Source organism: Salvia splendens, chromosome 7 (genome assembly GCF_004379255.2).
Source record: "Salvia splendens isolate huo1 chromosome 7, SspV2, whole genome shotgun sequence".
Taxonomy (NCBI): Eukaryota; Viridiplantae; Streptophyta; class Magnoliopsida; order Lamiales; family Lamiaceae; genus Salvia; species Salvia splendens.
This window is the reverse complement of record NC_056038.1, coordinates 7,215,745-7,233,167: the sequence shown is the minus strand read 5'-3', so window position 1 is coordinate 7,233,167 and position 17,423 is coordinate 7,215,745. Positions and strand designations below refer to the sequence as shown.

Genomic DNA, 17,423 nt, shown 5'->3' with positions numbered 1-17,423 from the left:
TATGTTGAAGGCTAAGAACATACCGTTGATCTAACTAGGCTAGGCTGATTTATAACGTGGAACCGATCTAAATTGAATGGCAGTTTGCCAGTTATTAAACGTGGTTTACACTTTACAATAACATTGCAAATAATTAGTTTTGAGACTGCACTTGTTGCTTTAAATTAAATTTACTCAAGGAAATGTATGGGATTAAAACTAATCAACAACAAATGAGATACACAAACTCATATGAAGGTTTATTATAGAGTATATGATGACAAAACCATGGAGCCAATGCTGCAGCTAAGAGAGATCAGGTATGCAGGCGTGGTTTATAGGTGCCTTGAGTCCCACGAGTTCTCGTAGCTGCTCGCAGAGGATGAAGGCGATTGTTGTTTGGGGGCGTGGTTTATTATTATTATTATTATTATTATTATTATTATTATTACAGAACAATAGATATGAATTTATTTCAGTCAAGAAACGCCTACACCTCAGTTACATTACAAGTAGTTATTGTCTAATTCTAAAACTAGAACAATATATCTGTACATGCAAAAAATAAGAAGTGAGGTGAAAACTGGTGGCTCAACTCCATGGCATGCATATATGTTTATGCACAATATCAAGTGATAAGAATACGTCAATATATAAGCTTAAACAACACAGGATTTGACTGTCAATGAAGGAAAGATAGCTAATAACATGCAACAAAGTCGCAGCAGATCATCGATGCTTCTCCGATGAATTCCAGAAGACACTGATACTCGCAGCAAAAGACTTGTGAATGGATAACAAGTATCCAAGAGAGTAAATTAATCTTATCTGCGCTGTGGTAGAGAAGGTCCTGCAAAGGAATAGCGGTGGGAGACTGGTGCAGACATTAGATCAGCTTCATGGTGGAGACCGACTCCCCGACTCTGCTCTGATGGTTCGCAAGAAGCATTCAGTGAATATGACCTTTGGTTGAATACTGATTGCTCTTGAAAATTATGGGGTAAAGCTCTATGTCCATCATGGAATGTCCTGGGTGGATGGCTTAGCATTTGGTTAGTGTGGTTCAGATCACCGAAATAACGCTCCCTACCAACCAGGGGATATGGTTCTGCTGGAACTGCTGTTGCCATCGGCATAGACAGATATCGATTTACCAATGAGGTGGTGGCCTCATCATACGGGTCACATGAATCATTGCGAGGCTCTGTCATCATGGGAGATGCCACATTTGGCACTACAGGAGGCTGGGGTAACCGGAGGCCATGTATGCGGTACTCCTTTTCACTAAGGTAGAGAGAATCAGGTTGATTAACTTCTCTTTGCTGCACAGCTGAATCTACTATACTCGTGGAAACAGGAATCCTAAGTAGATGATTTAGTTCAAGATCAAGCTTTTTAGTCCCTGACAAATTGCTGATATCATCGCCTGTAGCTGATGGCAGGTGATGCCTGCCTTGTCGAAGCCCGTTACTTCTGTATTCTTGCTCAGAAAGAAAAAGTGGATCCCGTACTGGAACTGGGCTATGAATTACATGGTTGCCGGATAATTCTTTCTCATGATGAAAGGGGGTAGACGTTCCTTGTATATCAGAGTTGCTACACTTAATCAAATGTCTTTGCCTCCGGTAATCCTCATTAAATGAAGTTGCTGGTGAATTTGAGTAAAAAGGTGGTTCTTGGACCATGGATTTTCCATTTGGATGCAGCAAGGGGGCGGGATAGAACGCGCCTATCAGATTTTTCACCTGCAGAGAAAGACGGAAGAAGTTAGTGTTCCAAAGTCTTTCTGGAAATAAAGAATCTCAGTAATATATTCGGGATAACAATCTATTAATCGTACTTGCATTACTGTCAACTCTGTTTGGAACTTGCGTTTCTTTTCATCATAGCTGTCTCTGATTGCTTTCTTAAACACACTCTCGGGTAGTGGAAGGCATGCTTTGTGAACAATGAAACGAACCTGCAGAAGAAAAAACACAATAAATCAGATAACACAATGCAAATTATGAGGGTGGAAAAAGGTAAATCTATAAGAGCATGGCTGACCTGAGCTGGGAAAGCCCCATTAAAAGCTTCTGGCTCAAGTTTCATTCCACCGGCAGATGATGCTTCAAAGACCCCATACATGAGCTTGAGATCATAATCATAAAGGAAAAATTTAAGACCAGGCTTGATGCTCATAACAACCTCTTTCTTGTGTGCTGGCACACCCATTATTTGGTATTTGAAACAATCTGGTTTGGTTTTGGAGTTGCACATAAAAATCAATCCACCTAGTTCTTTCTCAGCTTCATCATCAATTTCTTTGATAAGGTCTTTTTCTCTGTCATGGCGACGTGAATTTAGCTTTTCATTAGTAAACGGATGGGAATGACCTTTTTTTCGTTCATTTTTTTCATCTCCCTTCCTCTTATTGTCTCCTGGGGTTTTGACTTCTGCGGAAGGCTCTGCTTCCTTCCTATGGCGACGTAAATTTTTCTCTTCATCAGTAACCACCGGATGGGAATGACATTTTTCTTCAAATTTGTCAATTCTCTTACTCTTATTGTTTCCCGGGGATTTGACTGTAGCAGCAGGCTTGGCTTCTTTGCCTTGTTTAGAACTCTCAAGAGATTTGCTTCCAAATTCAGGGTTAAGCCTGTCAAGCTTAAGCCATGTACAAGGCTTCCTCACTTTAGGAGTTGGAACAGGTTCTTTTGCAACATCGCCTTTTTCATCTTCAACTATATTCTTGTTCGATACTACCTCTTCTGGAGTAGTTTCAGAATCAGTAATAGCTTTTCTCAGCCTTTTCAGCGGTCTCTTGCTAGTAACATCTTCTTTAGTAGGTTTAGTGGCTGCACCAGCTCTTCTCTTGCTTTTCCTCACCATGTTTGTACAGGCTAACCTACCTCCACGTCAAACGCGATACTGCAAAAGAAATAGTACGTATACAATTGTTTTCCCAATTGAAGACGAAAAAAAAATTGTATTGCATACTAAAACAACATTCAACCAGTGCAAAACATTCTCATTATGCGACTAAACACTGCATGACAATACTGCAAAGCAAATTTGAGGCATAAATTTCAATGAGATTGTGTTTCCAGTTTTTCAGAGCGGCGGCATTACTATGAACAAAAACTAGTAACGTCGATATCTCGATTTTCAAATAACCTAGGAAGGCACGAGTTTCACAATTGTTCAAGAGTTATATCTCCTTCAGATCAACAGATATCCACTTCCCTTGCATTAGTTTTACATCCAGCTTCAAAATATGGATTCAACCAAAATTCATATACTCCATATGTCTGAGGATTCACATCCACCCAGTACAAACCTCACACTCTATCCAGTTCAAAATCAACGGAAACAACGAACTCCATCAACCTTTTCTAGAAATATCAATGCATTACAGCTAAACCCTAAATCATCAAAATATTTTTCAATCGCTATGATCACCTCTAGACAAAAATAAACAATGTAGGTACTAATTGCAGAGTTGGTTTCTGAATCAACAATATCAACACCGAATTGCAAAAATCATCAAACTACATATCATGAAAAATAGCCGCAATCCAGACAAATATATTACCTGGTTTGTACTTAATATTTTTAATCAATTGTACACTCTCCAATCCTAAGTAGCTCAAATACCCAAGAAAAAGGATAATTCACCAAAATTAACGATGAATATAAGAACCTACCATGAAAGTTTGCGGATTTTGCCGCCGAATCGGTGTCGCGAATGAGGGCAGAGGGAGAGTAAAATCAGTACTGTACAAATTTTCGACTTATAATAGAATTCGGGCCCGTTTAGTGTGGGCTGGGCAACTAGATTGCACGTGAAAGGCCCGAATGCAAAGTCAAAAATTTCTTAAAAATTAAAACTGGTTCGCTTTTTTCTAAGAGGTCATTACAAATAACAATATTTCATTCAATTGTAATTCAAAACGATTTTGCGTCCTTGTTTTCAGAAAATTCCGTTTAAAGAAATTTACGAAATTCTGTTTCTCTAACTTTTTCTTAGATATTCTTTTCCTAAATTTAAGATTCTCATATACTAGTATTTAAGTAGGTGTAGTATTTTATACGGAGTATGATTTTTATTATTTTATACAACTATATTAATATTAATTTTAATATTAACATTACTATTAATACCTAATTATAATAGTAATAATATTAAATAAATAACTATAATGTTAATAGTTAATTTTTTAAGATAATTTTAATGTGATTATTTAAATTATGAATTATTATGAAAATAATACAAATTATTATTCATATTTTGCTATAAACTAATAACTAATTAAGAAAGTCTTAATGTAATTTTAATAAATATTAGTATAATTATAAGTGTTATTATAGTAATTGTTATTATGTTATCAATTAATAACTTATTAGTAAGTTTTAGTGTAATTATTATAATTATATTCTTGATAGTAACTTATTGAGTAAATCTCAATATAATTTTAAAATTAGAGACTATATTTTTATTATATTAATTCATAAATTCTTACTTCAATTATTACATCAATTAGTTAAGTATTGCTTAATTTTATTTAATTGTTTCATATAAGTTCAAAATCCTAAAAAGTTTCTTAATATTTATAAGATAAGTAATTTATAAGAATTCTATTCCTTATAATCATATTCTGAAAAATCATAATCCCAACAATATTAATTTCATAATAAACAAACGAGCCTTAGATGTATTTATCTATAATGCAGCTTTTGCCATATTCTGATTTTACACACTAACTTTAAATTCAGCCACCGATTTAGGAACTTAAAAGCTTCCGTTTTAGATTTTACCACTATATTAAGTGGTGAAATTGAACATGTCCAAAATTTTTTTGACGATTTGACTCCTAATTTTATCTACAATGTTTTTGCAGATAGCATGGATTTTGATCATCATCTATGCAAAAATCAATCTTAATACAAAAACACAGAACTAATTATATGGAGGTCATATTTAGGTCATTGTTAGTTTATTTTTAGGTAATTATAGCAAGAATGGCCTAAAATGATCTTAACATTATCTCAAACCCAAAATTTATGATATGACCTAAAACTGCTTAATAATGACCCTTTATATTTTTGGATAATTATTAACCATCAGATTGACAAATCTAATGGTCAACATTTATTGATCATTTTTCCTAACAAGGGTTATCCTAGTAGTTCGGTGGGAAAAATGTAATAATACTACAATATATTGTCAAGCGAAAAAATGTATATATAGTATAAATTAATTTGTGTATTTCATATATGTTGGGATACAATTATTAACTCATGTACATATCACGAGTTTTAATAGAAACTTATTCTCATTGTCGAAGTTCAAATTGAAGCCAATTAATACATTAAGATTGAAAACGATATAAGCATACACTCCCTCTATATGTGTTGGCGCGATACCCTTCATTAAATATTTGAAAATGATAATATTAAAAAGCAGTAGAACATGTGGGTGGACCATATCAGGTCGTTGTAATGCAGGAAATAAGGTCCCTCGCCAAATAAAACGTGATTAATTATCTTAATCAAGAGAGGAAAAAATATATTTCTATTTTAAGAAAAAAATTGGCATCGTTGTGAGATTTTGACTTCTGCGCAGAAATAACCATCAACAATTGATCACGTGTATAAATTGAATGGTATTCTTCTTAGTAAAATTGGGAAAATGCAGATCACTAACTAAATATCACTCCGTATAAAGTATAAACTAAAAAGAAAAAGGAAAATCCTAAAATTTTGAAAAAAATATTCTTAATTAATAATTCAATAAGTTATTTTTTTTAAATAATCACAAAACTGAACACTGAAAACTAGCCATTAATAAGCATGAAGAGCGGTACACATCAGATCCTGCTGTGGATTCAGGCATATGAGTTAGGATATATTGCAATTTCCATATTACTATAATACATGATCACCATTTGCCCTTAATGACAGATGTCAATGGCCTTTCTCCTTCCTATCTTTGAAAAGTCTATATCTGTACAAAGAAAGGAGTTTGTGAAAACCAAAAATCAACACAACACCACGGAAACTTATAGATGCATTGTACCATGATGTTTGAAGTCAGTGCATGTCTTGATAAAACAAAATGAGTATCAAATTCTTGGACATATTATTAACTTTACTGACCTCTCATATTGCAGTTCCTGGGTTACAATACCATTCAGCAAAAGCTCTGAGTCATAGATGGAAGCTCCTGCATATCGAAATTCAAAGATTAATGTTATGTGATTGCTGTAGCATCCAGGAACAAGTACATCAATCAAAAGGTAAATAAGCCAAAATGGTAAAAAGAGACTTGGCCAAGATTGGTACCTTTGTGGAGATATTGTAAGCAAATTGTATAATCTTCCACAGAGGAGAGGATTAATACATCATTGTGAATCAGCTGATCCTTTTTGGCTTTCAGTATGCTTTGGACCACCTGAGGAACATTGATAAAACTATGATTTTAGATTTGAGTTACCAGAAACGACAGAAATATTCTGCCTGGTCCACTCTAACCCAGAAGTTTAGGTTGTGTAGTTCATGACCTAATTATAATTGTTTGATTTTAGAATGCCTCATCTTATGGGATGTAACATAGCAACTTAACGAATTTTGTAGTGACAGCCCTCACCTCTCCTTGAACTGCCTTGACCAAGCTGTTTATAACATCTAGACCAGGTTTCACATTTGGGGTGATCAAGACTCTGCGGCCCTGTAAATCAATGGAAAATAAATTCATAAAGCACACATTTTCACTGTAATGCTTCTTTCAAAATGTAATTGATGCATCACCTTCAAAAGTGGATGCTTACTGGCACGCATGAGTGTAACATGCATGTTGAAACCAAATTCTTTCTCCTTTTTCTCATCTCTGAGGATGTAACTCTTTTCGTCAACATTATAGCCAGCTTGTTCGCAGCTCTCAAGCCATAAATGTGTCACCACATGTTTACCAAGACTAATGGCTTCCAACATATTCCTTGTCCGTACAAATCTATCAGCTACAAAATGTGTTGCATCAGAGGAACATGATGCGATTGAAAATCCTAATCGTGTTACAATCTGTATTAATGAATATATTAGTAAATACGGAACTCATAACAACAACAATACGAGGTTATATAAATAATTGACTGTTGATTGTGTAGCAGAAAGTACCCTTTTCTGCTGCTTAAGTTTGCTTGTGTCCAAGTTCTGGCTGAACAAAACACAAACTTTCTCTGTAGCTCTTCTTCTTCTTGAATCTTTTGGCAGAAAATCAGGCATTGAATCAGGGTAACCCAATCTTGTAAGCTCTTTCATTAGGGGAGATCTTGAAAGGGGGCTCAATGATAATCGTTTCCTTTTGGCTGAATGCCCCTTTGACAATAATAAGTCTACTTTCATGTGAGCTAAGGCATCATTTGCAGTTTCATCATGCTTTACTGGTTTGTTGGAATCAGATTCGACAGGAATCTTTACTTCTGTCCCTGGAACCGCACTATCAGTAACAGGTGAACTTAAATTAATAGCCAACTTTATAGAACTTCCTGCATTTTCCCTCCCTAATGACACTTTCTGCCGCCTCTTATGGACTATAAGCTTTGCCACCCTGCCTACTGCTTCCTCTACAGCCAGCTTTTTCAGATTAATATCAGATGAGGAAAATGCAAAACTTTGGTTGCTTAAGCTAACTGTATGGTGTGGTGTGAACACACGTGTTCTTTTCCCCTTTGGATAGACCCATGGGTTTGACCTTGAGAGAGTTGTATTAGCCAAATCCGGATAAGAGTTTTCTTTGTCTTTTGCAGTGCCTGTAACCACTTCAAGAGATGAACCAGAATTTGACTTCAGGCAGGTTCGACTGATGTCTCTTTTTTGTGAACCTTTGCGAAAGCTACTGCTTATCTTTTTTCCTTTCGCAGGGGGGTCATACTTGATACCATCAGCAGTCTCATTTGGACGCCTGCTACATGCACGATTAAGTTTCTGAAACTCTTTAGAGCTACATTTTTCAGCAATTCCATATTCCTCTTGCTGCAGAGTGATCCTTGAAGGTGCTGCAGTTTTTCCATTTATTGTCATTTTTGTACCGTCATTGAAGAACTCCTCAGCCATCAATTTCTTGGTTGTCAAACTTTTGCGTACCCGAGGTCGAGAAACAGTTTTCAGCTGGTTCATAACTCGTTTTGCAGCCACCCTATATGAAGTTTTGTCGTGGAAAGAAGAATTTTTCATAGTTTTTGAGCGTTTCTCTTTGCATATCCAATCTACAAAAGCCACTTCGACACTGGCCCCATTTGATTTAGTCTCATTATTTAACGCATTAGAAGAGTTCAAAAGTGGGTTGTTCGAACCTTGATGAGTGACACGAGCATCCACCCTTGGAGGACTTGCATGTACTAATTCTTCCATAGCTTCAGCAGCCATTTGCGTGTCCAGACCAATACATAACTCATCTGGTGTAAGCCTTAATTGCTCCACATTCTCTGCATTCTGCCTTGATATTTCAGCATCAAGCTGCTCATCCAACTTCATGGAATCAGGTGCAATGAACATTCCGGGATTTGATCCTACTTCTTCCGACTCGTGGGAGCTCAACCAAACTGTATCTAAATTATTTGGAATTGACATATTTTCAGGCAACTTCCCTCCCGACTGAAGATTGGAGATCTCATTTTGCAACTTAACATTGGTAGAATCTTGATTAACAGTTACGGAACCAGGTTTGTCGCCTATATATTCAAAGGCTGAATCCTCACACAGTCTTGGTGAGGCGTACTCAGTCTCATCAATCTGCTTATCTGCCCAGTCAAAAGTTGCTAACTTGCTAGCAGTTGATTCAAGAGTTAGTCTCCTAGCCAAGCTTTGAGCACCTTTTACTCTCAAACAAGGAGGTGATTTAATCATGTCTGTCTTTCTACTTGGGATGTGTTTCTGTGAACCCAAATCACAAACTGATAGGTAGTTTTCTACAAACTGCAGGGCCTTATCTTGAGATTCTAAAACTTGTGAAGATGCAATCAACTCTGGGCGCTTACTGTCATAATTTGTATCCTTCCCCGCATCCATGCACTTAGACTCTTTTGGGGACAACTTTAACGTGAGTAATTTTTCCTCTGTATTCACTGGTTTCATTGAAACTAGCTTTTGCTCTGATGAACTGGCGAAGACCCTCTCCACAGCCATGTGATGTTCTTGAAATCTATAATCATTACAAGGACCAATCCTCTCAGCAGCAGTTTCTTCATCACTCCTTCCACTTATATCTGAATCAAGACGACCTAACACATGCTTCTTAACCTTGTTAAGCCTCCGGAAATAATCTGGGGCAAAGAGAGAACCAAAGTTAAATCAAAGAACCAACATAAGAGAAAGCTGCAAATTTGCATTGAATTGTCAACTACACTTCCAAGCAGAGTTTGAGACACATAAAAACATAAGATTTGTTAGAGAATATTTTTTCCAATGCAAGAATCTCCAAGTAAAACAAGTAAAGCCTTCTTTAGTGCAACAATTAATTGTTGAGTTCCTTCCTTATCAAGAGGGGGCTGACATACGGAACATGTTGTAGCTTCAAATCATCACCTCATTTCTAATATCTAGGTGAACAGCATTTTACCTGCTGGAGCCTGCTGTCGTCTCAGCAATGCTATACCACCCCTGCCAGAAAGCCTTCCAGTTGCACCACAGCACTCATTCGCTGAACTTCCAGCTTCATATCGATTCTCCCCTTCATCATCACTATCAAGCGCTATGCCTTTCTCAAAGCAATCATTCATCTGATAACCCGATTGTTGAGCTGATTCAAATCCACCCAAAACCTGAGTGTTCATATCAATACTCTGCAGCCCGGATTCTCTGACGGGGCTGTCGAGGGCGACTGTGTCCTCCAACGGGAGAGTACTCTCATACAATGACATTCCACCATAAAACTTATCCTTATCCTAGTTCAAACACACAGAGTTAGCAGCACCTTCCGCTGATGTCATGGACAACGAAAAATTTACTGAATCGTGTGCACAAAATAATTTCAACAATAATTTAAAAAATATATAATTATTCTTAATCTAGATTGTAGATTATGCCATTATCATCATCGGTGCCAAGATGAGTATCTGTCACCGTACTAGAAATAATGAAAGAATAAAATCTACACTTACAGGAAAAAAAGCAAGGACTAAATGCTCAAACAAACGGGAAATAGGAGCGCAGTGAAAGCTAAAAAAAGGAATTGCACGAGTAATCATCGCATGAATAACTAAAAAGAAACATTCAAAAATCGACAAGGTCATTAATGATTCACCTCAAAGATTTGGAATGGGTAGCAGCGATGATTCGGTGGAACGTTTGTGGGTTTAGAGTAGTTAGGGTTTTAGAGTGAGGAGCAGAGAGTGGCAAATGAGCAGTGGAGGAAAGTTTGAAGTGATGGAATTAGAAATGCCCAAAACCCGGGGAAGATGATTGTGCTTTACAGTGCGCTGCAAGTTTTGGAGGGAAAGAGGGAACAATCCCTCCTTTAAGAGAACATATATTCATTAAACTTTCAACAAAATCTTAAGGGCATTTGGTCTAGTGGTATGATTCTCGCTTAGGGTGCGAGAGGTCCCGAGTTCAATTCTCGGAATGCCCCTTAAATTGTGTTTTTGCTTTCCAATTTGATATAATGATCTCAAAAGTTTCTTTGTTTTCCTCTTAAACTAAAACGCGACATATTTGGTGTATATTTTCGTTTTGGAATCCAAGCATGCTGGTATGATTTAAATTAGAGGGAACATCTTTTTTTTGTCCATAAACTTTGTCAAAATATCATTTTAGATCCGTTAATTTGAAAATATTATCCAATTTGGTAATGATCTCAAAAGTTTCTTTGTTTTCCTCTGAAACTAAAACGCAGACATATTTGGTGTATATTTTCGTTTTGGAATCCAAGCATGCTGGTATGATTTAAATTAGAGGGAGCATCTTTTTTTTGTCCATAAACTTTGTCAAAATATCATTTTAGATCCGTTAATTTGAAAATATTATTTGAGGTCCGTCGACTATGAGTTAATATCAATCGAAATACTTTTTACTGTTTCCAAGTTTTTTCATACGAAAATACTCTCAATACCTTTAAGGGTACATATTTTTAATAAACTTATAACATACTCATATTTTTTTATAAATATATCTACTATATATTTTTTTACGAATTTTCTAAATACAATTTGACCTTCAATATTATCACTTAATTTCGTGACATGCAAGAAAAGTTCATTCTACATATAATTAAAGACCTTTTTCATATAATTAAAAACTTTTAAAATATTTTTGAGGTATGGATATTCGTAAAAATGAATGTCACGGTCAATAGACAATACATGAATAATGATAAGTATCTTTACTATATATTTTTGAGTGTATATCTTTGACAATATATTAATATTCAAGTATCGTCTATTGACGGTGACATTAATTTTTACGAATATCCACATCTCAAAAATATTTTAAAATTCTTTAATTATAAAAAGTTGTAGAATGAACTTTTCTTGCATATCACAGAATTAATTGATAATATTAAAGGTAAAATTATATTTAGAAAATTCGTCATAAATTATGATAAGTTTATTAAAAATATGTACCTTTTAAGGTATTGAGGGCATTTTCATCCGAAAAAATTTGGAAATAGTAAAAAAAGTACTTCGATTGATATTAGCCTATAGTTGACAGACCTCAAATGATATTTTCAAAGTTGGTGAACCTAAAATGATACTTTGACAAAGTTCGTGGACCAAAAAAGATGTTCACTTTTTAAATTAATGATCATGTAGTTATAGAACTGTCACGGCAACTTGACATATCATGGAAAAAATAGATTTAGAGTATTACATATGACTATATGAGTGTTAGAATCACACATTTCAATTCTCTTATAGTACCACAAATCCTTTTCTGTTAGTATTTAACTAAAAAATATGTACATGTCAAGTGTGCATTTCATGCACTTTTAAATTCATTCTACATTCTGGTGTATTACTGGTAAGAGAATCAAACAATAAATAACACCATAAGATCAAGTATAACAAAGGTGGAAGACAGTTGTACAACAAAATGGTGAAGAAAATTAAGGGGCATTCCGAGAATCGAACTCGGGACCTCTCGCACCCAAAGCGAGAATCATACCACTAGACCAAATGCCCACTCATGAAAACATAATATATGTTTTCAATATAATACTGTGTAGAGTTGGAATAAATCAAGACTATTTGTTGTCGAAATTTTGGTACTGTATATCTTAACATACTAAGCTAAGAAAAGTGTACTAACATCTTTACATTTGCTAAGATTTCTTAAATTCAAATAAGACTCTAACAGACACATAAGCAAATATGATAATACTAGTTCACATCATCAGCTAATATTGAGGTAACATGATTTTGAGTTATGGATCTTTCCGATAATATGATATAGTCAATGCAAAGGATTGAACATATATAATTTGCAGTTGTCACTGAGTATGAGGACTAACTACTTGAATGTCATTCCCATTTTTTAGTGTTTATGATGCAAAGTTTGTTGATGGCATCATTGAAGAATGTGAGCAGACCAACTCTGATGAAAGAATTAGACATTTGATTCTACCTACTCTTTTTCTTTTAATTTGTTGGTTCAGTATCTACTTGTTTAGTTTGTTATAGTAAGTCAATTGTGAATGAGTGATTATGCAAATGGAATATATATTTCAAGACAGCGAAATTTATGAAGTGAGAATACAATCAGAATGCAGGAATTGCTCTAATTTATTTACATAAATCTCTTTTAATGTGCTCTTTTGTTGAATACCTTCAGAAATGCTCTAGCACAACCTTGCGCATAAATTCCTCTGGTGCTGAAATCATCCAAAACAGACAACCAACACGGTAATATAGTATATAGTTACTTAATCATCATACGAAGAAGCAGCAAAGCAGTGTCTAAAACAGAGATAGATGTTTACCTAATCCACGAGTGAAGAGTTTGAACTGACCAAGAGCTTGTCTGATGAACATCTCCACCCCACTCACTACTATGGCTCCAACCTCAGCCGCCTCTTGTAGTAACCGAGTGTTTCGTGGGGTGTAAACCGCATCAAAAACTAGCTCGTACGATGCCAATGCAGCCTAGAAGGCACACCACACACACAGGTTGCAACAAACTAGATATAACGGTTATATATATGTGAAATGAATTGAGATTTCCAAACCTTGGAAATGGGAGTTTGGTCTTCATTTGGCTCCATCCCAATAGCAGAAGAGTTAGCAAGAATCATCCCCTTTTCAGGCCGGAATCCGTTCAAGCACTCGTAGGGCATAGCTTCCCCAGAAACAGCTTCAGCAAGAGCCTTTGCTCTTTCTTCACCACCCAAGAAAAAGATGTCAAACACTCACAAATTATAAGCATAATCAAGAATCCATGCTGTCATACCAAAATTGCGGTTGAAGATAACAACGCGTGCCCCTCTACTCCTAGCCCCGAACGCCATAGCTCTGCCCGCTCCACCAGCTCCAATCAAGACAAACAGCTTCCCAGAGATCGGTGACACATTTGGCGGACGTCCATTAACGCTGCTACCCCTGTATGCATCTTCAATGGCGGTTATAGAGGCCTCGCAGTCCGTGTTGTAGCCAACGAGCAGCCCGTCCGAGGGCCTCCGGATGATAGTATTGACCGCGCCTATCAACTTAAAAGATTAAAAAAATAAAATTAATTAGAATCAAATGCCAGTCCTCACCGACACTTCCCAAAAGGCCTCGTACTAATGAAATTGAGACAACATATAACTTATATACTGCTTGCAACTTGTACCAGAGCTAATGGATCGACTTCATGGCAGCAGGCGAGGGCGGTCTCCTTGTGAGGCAAGCCGATGCTGAAGCCAGCAAAGTCGCTGCAGGAGTAAACACGGAAGAATTCGCTAAGGTCGTCGACCAAGAGGGGGACATAGATGCCGTTGAAGCCGGTGTGTCTGAAAGCAGGGTTGTGGAGGAAGGGGCCTTTGCTATGGCCTACTGGATTCGAGACAACGCCAAATATTTTAGTGTGGGAGTTAACGCAGTCTAGTTTGTATATCTGTCTGATGCTCGCTAGAGGCGGCAGTCCTGGCTCGGTTTTGCCGTTGAGGCTTGCTGAGACGATGAATGCGCCGTATTTGGGGCCGAGGAGTTGGCTGATGAGCCCTCTCTCTCCCACGGCTCGAGCAATCAGTGGCACCTGACAGTGTGTGAACATGCGAAAAATGGGAGCTACGTGGGTGATGTAATCGACGTCGATCACGAGTTTGATGATGTCTGCATTCGTAGATTGCATTTCTACAATCAAATTGCCTAGTGTTTCCGCCGTTAAGTCACATGTGTTTAAGTAATTCGATATGATGACCTTCGTGTCCGAGGATTGTGATCTCTTGAGTTCGTTTACAATTTCCCAAGCACGAACCTGCAAAATTAAAACAAATATGTGTCTAATTTTTTTAATCAGATAGTAATACTTAAATTTGATCAAATTATGGTCTATCAATCTTTGAAATTAGATGTTTCAATTTTTCTCAAATGGTGGGATAAACAAACATTTGGCCAAATATCATAATTTAAATGATTACTATTATTCATCGTGATTAATATGATTATAATGAATATATAAATATTTGAAATTAATGAGGACCTCGTGATTAATCTCGACAAACTCGACACCGGCGGCAACAGCCCGGTTTATGATTTGGTGCCACGTTACCTCTGAGACGGAATGCTTTCTTCGTTGCTTCTTACACCTATGGGCCCAAGGAAAACATCGCTTTTCAAAATCTACATCCATTCCAAATACCAACAAAATATAGAGAAAAAAAAGAGACAAATTTCCTTGATTATAATTAAATGTTTTGGTCCCGGATTCCACGGTGCCGAAAATGTGATAGGGTGTTTCTTTCTGAAATTTATTTTGCCAATTAAAATGAAAGGTTTGCACTAGTGAAGTAAATACTATACTTATAAATGTCTCATATTTGACCGGTATATGATATGAAAAATTGTTTGACAAAGTAAAGTGGGTATAAAAGTGGAACGTGGAGCTTACTTTTATATTTTTGTTTTATAATAAAATGTGAGTAATGAGTTAGTGGAATGCAGAGTCCACTTAACAATATAGTAAAAGTGATATGAAGCATTTATTGATGGACGAATAAAAAAGAAAAAATGAGATATTTAATAGAGTAACATATTTCTTACAAATTGTTTATGATTTAAAAATATATAATTCTTCCATTAAACAAGTGGACTTGGTGAATTGGTTATGACTACAACCGTCTTCGTAGGAGATAGATAATCAAGTATATCTACCAAAATTATTTATATCTAAGGCACCCAATTATAAACATCAAATTTGTGGTAAGCTCTGTCCCTCTAATATTTGCAGTAGTTTTCAGAGCCCACGTCCATTTTTGGAATGCTCAATGAATTATTGGCGCAAAATGTTTAATGCATTTAATCATATAGTCAGAGTAACCACACACTACTTTTTTGGCCCACCCTAGGTTTTTTTTCACCTATCAAAGCAGACATATAATACGTGACATGATTTGAAATTCCGTTTAATTATGATTTTCCTACCGACTAGCTCAAATATGTGACATGATTTGAGATTCCGGTTACTAATTTGGCTCACTTGCAATTTATATATACTTCAACGAAAATAATGATAAAAATTGTTTTCGTATTTTCTGGTTATAGATTTACATTCTTATTACTATATAGAATGTCAATTCTATTTCGTAAAATGTTTTCTCTTTAATTTGATAAGAAAGAATAAGGAAATAATTTCACTTTTCGTTTTTTCTTATTTTATAGTAGTACTATAAAACGATGAAAATATGAAAATTATAAGTGAGAGAATTTCTATTCCCTCATTTTTTTCTATAATAGATTTACAACCCAAAAACATACTCTTATATATAATTGTATTTAAATATTGATACAATATACCGGTCCTTTAATTAAGGGTATGAGGTGAAAATTGCATATATAGTTGGGTAAATACCTTATTATACAAACCACAGGGTAATAACCGTAGGTCTGTAACGAAAATGGCTTGATAGCTCTTCCACATAAGTACGACATAACCACGTGAAAAATGGAGTAGTACTATTAAAATTCGAATTAACAAGAGTCGTGTATGTCCGCTTAAAATTCAACGTAATAATAAATAAATAAAAATAAAATATTATTCATATTTGACATTTGATGATTGTCGCTCTGTTTCAATCAAATATATCTATGGTTGAAACATTTCTATTTTTATCAAATAAACACAACGGAGACACGTGATCGGTGTAAACAGAGCACAAAATCTTGTATACTATCTAAAATTAAAACTCACGGGAATGCAGTGAGTAGATTTTACATATTTTAAAATTAAAAAAAAATATCTAACAATCATTTATCATAGTCTACTCCATGTACTTTTTAAAATTTTACATATTTTATTTATTGTGCTTATTGTCATTTTTTTATTATATCAAAAATTGGCAAACTTAAAATCAAGGTATACAGTGAGTAGATTTTTAAAATTATAAAGACGTTAAAGGTGAATGGGATTAAATAAATATAAATATAGTACTCCCATAAACACTGAATCTGATTCATTGTATTTTACATATAAATATATGAAAAAAGATTGAGGGAATAAAAGAATTACCCGAAGGAGACGATTGAAGGCAAGTTTCTGAGGTTGAAAATGTGTTCAACTTCAGAAATGTGAGAGAAAGAGAGAGAAGCAAGGCAGAGTTCAACAATATCAGCTCCTTGTTTCTTGGCCAAGTCCATCGACATCAGCATTTCTTCCCCTGTTTCGCATTCTAAAATGGTACACACAAGAAGATCACTCTTGAACCCCATCTCTCACACACACAGATATAGAGAATCTTCAACAAATTGTTCTATAGAATCTTCATTGACTGGCTCCTATTTTATAAGCAGGAGACACTGAAATAAGTGCACCAACATTTGATTTGTATTTTTTCTGAAATTGTATTTAGAAGAAGCAATGGTGATGTTTGATGTGACTAATATGGGCTACATCTATTTCACAATGTGTTTCATTTTGAGTGAGAGAATCCAAAATAGAAAATGTTTCATTTATAATGGGACAGATGAAGTATAATATTCTATTCCGTACGAGTGAACTTTGCACATTCAATGCCCCTAAGAGTATATTTCCTTAGTCTTTCTGTTATGCTAGAGACATTTTTTTTGCATGAATTTTAATAAAATTGTGTTAAGTGGATTAAGGGAAAAAATGAAGTAGAGGGATGACAGAAAAAATTAAAGTAGTAAGAGAAAAGAGATGTATTATTTAAAAAAAAAATTGATTTAGCTATCCAAAAAGAATGGAGTATGAAAATTTTGAACTTTGCATTTTGCATAGTAATAGGAGTTGTATACTTCTGTACTTTTTAGAAT

General features: G+C 35.3%; 3 protein-coding genes and 2 non-coding genes across 6 annotated transcripts; 1 reads left to right on the top strand and 4 right to left on the bottom strand.

Annotated features, from left to right (window-relative positions):
* Positions 1 to 427: 427 nt before the first annotated feature.
* On the bottom strand, positions 428 to 3,731 carry LOC121810947. The gene is made up of 4 exons (XM_042211694.1): positions 3,666 to 3,731; positions 2,026 to 2,889; positions 1,820 to 1,939; positions 428 to 1,724 (listed from the first exon to the last, which is right to left on the bottom strand). Exons 2-4 carry the CDS (start codon positions 2,848 to 2,850, stop codon positions 804 to 806), a joined length of 1,866 nt encoding a protein of 621 aa, XP_042067628.1. The 5' UTR covers positions 2,851 to 2,889; positions 3,666 to 3,731; the 3' UTR covers positions 428 to 803.
* Positions 3,732 to 5,794: 2,063 nt separating this feature from the next.
* Positions 5,795 to 10,400, bottom strand: LOC121811333. The gene is made up of 8 exons (XM_042212170.1): positions 10,262 to 10,400; positions 9,578 to 9,902; positions 7,135 to 9,281; positions 6,769 to 7,038; positions 6,608 to 6,688; positions 6,304 to 6,412; positions 6,118 to 6,184; positions 5,795 to 5,965 (listed from the first exon to the last, which is right to left on the bottom strand). The coding sequence occupies exons 2-8, from the start codon at positions 9,876 to 9,878 to the stop codon at positions 5,926 to 5,928; spliced, it is 3,015 nt and encodes a 1,004-aa protein (XP_042068104.1). The 5' UTR covers positions 9,879 to 9,902; positions 10,262 to 10,400; the 3' UTR covers positions 5,795 to 5,925.
* A 116-nt stretch (positions 10,401 to 10,516) lies between these two features.
* Positions 10,517 to 10,588, top strand: TRNAP-AGG. The gene has a single exon. It is a non-coding gene; the product is annotated as a tRNA-Pro (tRNA).
* A 1,477-nt stretch (positions 10,589 to 12,065) lies between these two features.
* On the bottom strand, positions 12,066 to 12,137 carry TRNAP-UGG. The gene has a single exon. It is a non-coding gene; the product is annotated as a tRNA-Pro (tRNA).
* Positions 12,138 to 12,657: 520 nt separating this feature from the next.
* LOC121810875 (bifunctional 3-dehydroquinate dehydratase/shikimate dehydrogenase, chloroplastic-like) lies at positions 12,658 to 17,056 on the bottom strand. Of its 2 annotated transcripts, none has more exons than XM_042211598.1 (7): positions 16,660 to 17,056; positions 14,635 to 14,740; positions 13,783 to 14,409; positions 13,402 to 13,657; positions 13,181 to 13,329; positions 12,935 to 13,097; positions 12,658 to 12,826 (listed from the first exon to the last, which is right to left on the bottom strand). In XM_042211598.1, exons 1-7 carry the CDS (start codon positions 16,857 to 16,859, stop codon positions 12,783 to 12,785), a joined length of 1,545 nt encoding a protein of 514 aa, XP_042067532.1. In that variant the 5' UTR covers positions 16,860 to 17,056; the 3' UTR covers positions 12,658 to 12,782. The 2 variants fall into 2 exon arrangements, with proteins under 2 accessions (XP_042067532.1, XP_042067534.1); XM_042211600.1 differs by having other exon boundaries at positions 14,704 to 14,740.
* Between the last annotated feature and the right edge of the window lie 367 nt (positions 17,057 to 17,423).